General features: G+C 47.0%; 1 protein-coding gene across 1 annotated transcript in view; it reads left to right on the plus strand.

Annotated features, from left to right (window-relative positions):
* Positions 1-6,815, plus strand: part of Hmbox1 (homeobox containing 1) — a 136,399-nt gene extending 129,584 nt beyond the window's left edge. The window contains exons 8-10 of the mRNA XM_026783169.1: positions 560-677; positions 871-942; positions 2,561-6,815. Coding sequence (XP_026638970.1) covers positions 560-677; positions 871-942; positions 2,561-2,698 — 328 coding nt within the window. The 3' untranslated portion in view covers positions 2,699-6,815. The remainder of the gene's footprint in view (positions 1-559; positions 678-870; positions 943-2,560) is intronic.
* The last annotated feature ends 716 nt before the right edge of the window (positions 6,816-7,531 follow it).

Below are 7,531 nucleotides of genomic sequence, written 5' to 3' on the forward strand. Positions count from 1 at the left end.
GCTCTAAAAAATTATTTCATAAAGGAGACTTACCAGCTAGTTCCAGGACAGGCTCCAAAGCCACAGAGAAAAAAAAAAAAAAAAAAAAAAAAAAAAAAAGCTGGAAGACCATGTGAGAATGCCTGAGGGAAAAATGTGCACTCAACTAAAAAAAGAAGAAAAGATGGGATTTTGTCCTGTTCAAAACTAGTAAAAGTGAGGTTTGAGCGGGTGAGATGAGAGTAAAAGTTGCATGTCAGGGCTGGGGTGGCGCGGTGACCGAAAGGACCTGGTTTTGATCCCAACACCACAGGAAGTACGGTTGCATTTCATTTGTGAATGTGCTTCTTCCTGGTCCACCCAGTTCTCATTTGCTTTGCACAGCCCACCAGGACAGCTGTTGACTTCAGGAGTTTTATGAATACCCAACAGTCCAGGTTGGTAGTTTAATGTGTAGAGAAGCCAGGCCTGAGCTACACAGAGTTGAATTTCTCCCATTTACAGATAGTTAGAAACAGATTAACTATGTTCTGACTTCCTCACCGTGAAAACCATGGTGATGAGGCAGCAGATAATTTAGGGAGCTATTTGCTTTTTTCGAAGAAGCAGCAATCCTGGAGAGTCATGGGATAGACGTACAGAGTCCAGGAGGCCACTCCAACAGTGATGACGTGGACGGGAACGACTACTCCGAGCAGGTAAGTGGTGAGCTGAGGCTTCTGGAAACAGAGTGGTGGGGCAGTGTGGCAACTCAAGTCCGTGGGTATGGTCGTCTGGGGAGGTGGGGAGAGCAGTTGGATCTAGTTAGATTTTCATGTGGTAAGATTCTGTTGTCCTGTTAAATCTGTGAGTAATCTCTATCCACCCCATGGGTTTATTGTCACACAACAGGACACTTGGCAAGCACGCAATGGGGAGGAGGAGGAGGGAAGAAGTTCAGAGGGAGGCAGAGAAGCAGAGAAGGTAGAAGAAGAGAGGAGGATCTGACCCAAACAAGCAAGTTAACCACTTACCACACACACAGTGTTTGAGAAGTACTTAGGGGCACGCGGGCAGCTGTGGTGGTGCCTACATATGGATCATGCAGGGCACAACAGAAGGCTCTGCCCACTCCAGCCCCATTACAGTGGGAACTCTCATGCCCAGAGAAGGGGTTAACCAGAGTCTCTCTGGACATTGACACACTCATCTTGTCATAAATGCAATATCTGCATGTCTTCTCACCTCATCCTGCTGTATTCTGCATTGCCTGGGGAAAGTGTATTTAATTGTAGCCACTGCATGGAATAAGTCAGTCACTACAAGTGGGGGAGTTCCCCCCACCCACAAACGTGTTGACAGATTTCATTAAAAATCTCTATAGGATCTAAGTTTCATTTCCATTTGAGAAGTTCGGAGGACACACAGTCCCTTCCCTAGACTCTGGCAAGAAAGCATTTGCTCTTTCTTCTGGTGGGTTCCTTGTCTCTTCATTCTCTCAGTGTTCCATTACCTCTGTGTACCCCAGTACTCCACTTCTTCAGTCCTAAAGGCTGAACTCTAAAAGCCAGAAGGAAAGAGTAGCAGCCATGTGTCCCAGAAGATCATCTACCCCCAAGAGAGTCGCTTCTCCAGCATGTCTCCACCCTTGGCTCAGGAGAGTGCTCTGTTTCTTTCTTGTTGAAAACCTTCCTGTCATTCGTCAGCTGACCCACATAGATGGATCATTTCCATCTTTTTTTGCAGATGCCCTGAGGGCAGCACATCCTATGCTTTTTTCCCCCAAGGGACTTACCCTTTCCAAAGCTCTTTGGTACAGAGTCCCCTGAAGATGTGACAGGTGAGAAACACCCCTTCTCTGTGTTAGCACTTTCAGTGCCCAGCACACACCCTGTAAGGACAGCTTCGTTCACAACTTCCTTTCTCTGTTGTCTGGGTTTGGTTTGGTTTTGGAACTTGAAGTCAGTCTCCTGCCTCAGCTGGGGAGTGCTGGGGTTGCAGACATGTGCCACTAAGCCTGTCAGCAGCTTTACTGTGTAATGTGTATAGCTTGAAGGGTAGAGAGCTTCACTGAGCTCTAAATGGGACGCTGCACTTGTGACTTGTGTAACTGAGGACCTCCCTGACCTGTAAGGTGTAGACGTCTGCTCTTCTGCGTTTTCTTTACTTGTCTCAGCAGTGACACCGTGGATTCCAGTAGTCACTCAGTAGCCTTGTGGATTTAGGAGTGCGCTAGTTTGGGCTCAGTGATTACTGTTGTGTCTGTGGCAAACAGAAAAACCCAAATTACTAGTTTATTTTAATCACTTCAGGTTTGATCACCACTAGCAATTTTTTGATAGAATAAATTAATTCTCAGTGCAAAAAAGAACAAATCAAATCATTTTTGTCCTTTTGTTGAGTCACAAAACCAGTTGAAGTCTCTGGACCCATGTCCATTCAGTGTCTACTTAAATACAATTCACTCCACCGTGAGATGCACTCGGCAGCTTCCTCCACAGATGCTTCTGTCCCCTGCACGGCACCCTGCATGCCTTTTTGTGAGCTTGAGAATTGTTACCAGCCAACGAATAACATTCATTTCTTATTTCTACACATCTAGGATGACAGCACGAGCCATAGTGACCACCAAGATCCCATCTCACTAGCTGTGGAGATGGCAGCCGTCAACCACACTATCTTGGCATTGGCCCGGCAGGGAGCCAATGAGATCAAGACAGAGGCCCTGGATGATGACTGATCAGGGAGGATCACACAGTTACTTAGTTTAGACGTAGCACCTTAGCAGACTTTCCTCGGTCCTTAACATGTGTTCTTACAGTATAACTTACAGTTTCTTGTATGTCAGGTAGCCGTTAGGATCTTGTTCTGTGAAGATGGCATGGTGCCCTCCGCCTTTGCATATACTCTCTCAGTATTAAAATCCCAGTAAGTAATAACCAACCAACCAAACATCCCTCTCCCAGCCCCTGAGGCTAAAGAAATCTTGCTGCTCCGTCTTAGCATTCCAAGAAAGTGCTTCCAGGTATATAGATAACCCTCAGTTCTCAAGTAGTAGGCTCTGTGTAAAATCTTGGGTACCTTTAGATTCATGTAACACTAGGCTGTACCCTGTTCCTGCCCCAAGACTGACAGGATGCAAGCTGAGGTAGTGGCACAGGACCAACAGACACCATCCAGGAAGTATCCACGGAGCGCAAGGAACACTAGAGCCCCGCCTCAGCCGGAGAGTCATTGATTTCAGCTGCAATAAGCCGTGCCTCCTAGTCACACCGTGACTAGACTATACTTCTTTGGGTGCTGTGCTAAGAACGTCATTGGAATCCCGAGCTCAGACCTTGGTTAGTGTTAATATGGCCAACACAAACATCCTTTCCTCTCGCAAGCTGTGTGACTTAGTAGATAACATACTGCCTTCTGCCTTTGGGACCACGATCCTAAAATGAAAAAAAAGACAAAAAAAAAAACCACGTTCTGAAAAAGCAGAACCCAGCTTGAGAGCATAGTGGAAAGCATGAGCTGAGTATCAGATGGATGCTAAGCCCAGTTCTCAGAGCCGCTAAACATTCCACAGCGTGGTGCCAGCCTTCCCGGGAGAGTGCTGGAGATACCATGCAAGTCGCTTTGTCTCCTTGGTGCCCCCTCCCTGCTACCAAACACGTCTCTGAGGATAGAGCTGAGGTCAAGTGAGTGAAAGGTCAGGCTTTGTACCCATCACCTGAAGCCTCCCAGGGTTGCTAGAACTCTCCTGGGGACTGGGCTGCCTCGACTGTCACAGATGCAGATCCTTGCCTAGCTAGGGGCAGAAAAAAGCAGGGGACATTTACCACTTATATCCTGAGTGTGGGGCGCAGCAGGATGTGTCTGCTCTGTTCCCATTACTCTGTCCTTGTGGAGGTGTGAAAGCTATATTGCTATAGGCAATTTATTTAATAATTGGAAGCCATATTGATAATGGATGTGGTAATATTTGTAGTTTAATCTACTTTAAGCGGCAGTAACTAATGGAATTTTTTTCCTTGATCACATATGTAGCACTTTTGTTACTTTTTAAAGATATTTATATTTGATAAATCTTTTTTTCATTTTTGAGAACTCAAAATACCAAACAGTGAACTTATGTTATAAAGTCACCCTGTGATCACCTTGTCATCTAGTAGCAAAATGATGAACTATTCATGCATCAAAGGAAATTACATCTGCTGGCCTTGTATGAAAATGATCCTGGCAACCTGATTAAATGACACACTGTCACTGTGGGCAAGAAGAAGCAGCCTTCAGTGTGTTCCACAGTGTGCGTCTGAGAGAGGCTAAGTGTTTTCTGCCTCATCCCATCTCTCCTCTGGGTGTCCGACAAAGCCTTGTTTGGAGGGCAGTGTGGAGTGGGCCATTAAGCAGGGCTTCCGTCTTTTTGTCCATTACCTGAACCAATTTCTAAGACAGAAAGTAGGCACTATCTCCTTAGCTCCTCCTTCACCAAATGTGTTTAACTTCAGAGCTGTTGAGAGAGGAGGGCACACTGACCCTCCTTCTCTCCTTCTTGCTGGCGGATGCTCAGTATCCACAGCACTTAGCTGGTCTTACTGGGGCACACCCTGACTGGATGATCCCTTTAGCTGTCAGTCTTGGTTACATGAATGTGAGGAGTCATCTTTAAGGGGCCTGAGGATGCCACCCCACCTACGTCTGAGACTTTGAAGAGCACTAGGTAGGGCCTGGTCCTGCTCCTGTCTATGGATTTCAGGGGAAACGTGTGTTTTTCCCAGCTCCGAAAACTGAAGTAAAATGGAGCCATCTTCTCTTACTGTAGTACTTGAACCCACAAATTTAAGAGTAGCATTTCTTATTCTCAGGAACGAGCGCCCCACACCTACTTAGAATCTTCCATGGTTTATTTGATTTATTTTATTTCACTTAGGAGATTGCATTGTCTTTCTTTGCTTTTGTTTACTCAGAGGAATATACCTATTGTGTCTTTCCATTGTGGTCGGGTTTTGTCTGCTCATTCTCAGTTGAATCAGAATGAACAGGAGGGGGAACCATATTTTTCTGATGAGCCACATCCATGATTTACCACGAGGTCATTGTAACCGATGATTTCTTTATGGTGCCATTGCTCTTGTCATTTGTTCTCGCTCACCTTGTCAAGGGAACAGACTTCAGCTGTTCCGACAGCTCCAGTTTCTAAGGGAACTCTGACTGCAACAGAAAAGCAAACCCTTCTGTTGTCCTAAGACCTTTGAGAGAGAAGAATGCAGCAGGGGATACGGCTGAGGCTAGAGCTGGCTGATGCAGGCAGTTCCAGCTCTGTGTGACAGTGTGGTGGCCCTGGGAGGGCACAGCTGCCACAGTGGCTGGTCCTGCTGCTGGAGAAACTGCCGCATGCCCACAGACTCACAGCCTTACACCGAACCTGCGCTTTCTGACCCACAGTGGGAATTTGCTTCTTTGGGAACAAGGTTCAAATCTACTGTCAGGTGGTTTCCTGGGGGTCACCGGGTTCCACTTTTGTGTCCTGGTCCCTGAGCTCTCGGGATGGCCTCAGAGCTGCCACATTCACTCCTCCTTTGGGTGGTAAATCTTTCCTGAAGATTTTCCGGGTTTTGGGTATCAAATTAGAAACTTAAGCCTCCCAGCTGAAAGGAAAAGAGCTGTGCTCTTGCTTGCCTGTCTCTGCTCTTAGCTCCTCCTGTACTTCTGTGGCCCCGGAGATCTCTGTCAGGAGTTGTGCCTTCTTGACCAATGAAGATGTTGAAGGGAGGGGAGCAGGCATTCAGAGAGTGTGCTGTGGTTTTATTTTTTTCAGGCACTTTGAGTTACTATTGCTGGGTAGGAAGGCAACTTCTCACCTTCTAGTACCTTACATGACGACCTGTTAACAAAGGACCATCTTAAGATATTCCTGCCTATCTAAAGACAGTCGCAGCCAGCAGCAGAGGATAGCCAGGAAGGGCAGTACAGTGCTCTCCTGTGCGACTGTGCACTGCCCTCAGTTCACAACAGCCACACAAGGCAGGCTAAGGAGGAGGGACCTGGGATGGGGAGGCAGACAGCCCCTTGGTTCCGTGACCTTGGAAAGACAAGAGTGAGCTGGAAGCCTGTTTGGACTCCTGTACCCCACTCCAGAACTCCAGTTCCTGGGAGGTTCATCATTCAGCCACACCTAGTTTTTTAGGAGCAGATACCTGGATTTATTTTCACCTCGTGGGGATAGAATACAGAGAGCTGTGATACAGTCATCTCAGCTCTCTAGCTTTAGGAATTCTTGCTTTAAATTCTTCTTGGCCACAGTCATCAGGCACCAGCGATAGAGGTGGTCCACCGGGACACTCCGTCTCTCTCCATCCTCTCCTTCTATTTTGTGTCAGCACTGCATCTCTGTCTGGAGCGGACTTCACGTGACATTTTCTCTCGTCTGATCACAATCTTAGTGGGTAGCCTTAGTCCAGACTCGAACCCTCCTTCCTCTTTTGGGTAGCCAAACCTCCATTTGCCACGCCCACTTCCTTTGTCTACACTGAGAATAATCCCCTTTCCACAATGACTTCTCTAGTCTGTTCTAAGAATGTTTCCTTCAAATCTTTGTTCTCTCTCATCCCAAAAAGGATTTGGTTAGAAGCAGAATCACTCACTGCATCCCCTTTTATTGTTTTCGAGACAGGGTTTCTCTGTGTAGCCCTGGCTGTCCTAGAACTCACTCTGTAGACCAGAGTTGGCCTAGAACTCAGAGACTCACCAGCCTCTGCTTCCCGAGTGCTGAGATTATGGGCAACATTCCCCCAGGCGGTGGTGGGTTACGCCTTTAATCCCAGCACCTGGAAGGCAGAGGTAGACCAACCTCTGTGAGTTTACCACCAGCCTGGTCTACAGATCAAGTTCCAGGACAGACTTTATAGCTACTGAGAAACCCTGTCTTGAGAAGCAAACAAACAAAAAATCCTAAACATTCCCATTTAACTCAACTCTACTTTTATATTATTTTCCTCTTGTTCAGAGAACAACCTGAGTTTTTCCCATGAGCCTCACCAAGTTCCTAGGCAATAACTTTTCTTGTGGTCGGTGGTCTTGTGCTTAGAGGCTCTCTGCCTCCTGCAGCGCATCAGTCTCTGTGCATCTCTGTGACATCTCCCTACTGCTATCATTATCAGCTATGTTTTACTACTGCAGTCACTGAGGCTGTTCTAAGGCCAGCCAAGTCCACTTACAGCTATACTGAGCCAAACTCATTTTTTACGATTCTCCAAGTGAAGGTTGGATGCATCGACCAGTTCTGCTGTGCGTGTGTTTGAGTGGGAGTGGATTGGGATAGGGCAGGGGTAGAAATTACACATGCACAGCATTCCTTTGTGTGCGTGCGCATGCTTTGTGTGTGCACAAGTATGCTTACTCGGGATCGGGCCACCAGTTATCAGCCATACTAAATTTAGCGACCTGAGCGAGAGCTCTGAAGACCCTTTAGCAATCGTCTCCGTAGCATGTGTTGTGACTGTCATGTGTTACGACTGTCACGGTGAGCACCTGGACAACCGTGAGGCTTTCCAGGGAGGCAGCCATGCATGGCCAGCCTCTTTCT

The sequence above is a fragment of the Microtus ochrogaster genome, chromosome 17 (genome assembly GCF_000317375.1).
Source record: "Microtus ochrogaster isolate Prairie Vole_2 chromosome 17, MicOch1.0, whole genome shotgun sequence".
Taxonomy (NCBI): domain Eukaryota; kingdom Metazoa; phylum Chordata; class Mammalia; order Rodentia; family Cricetidae; genus Microtus; species Microtus ochrogaster.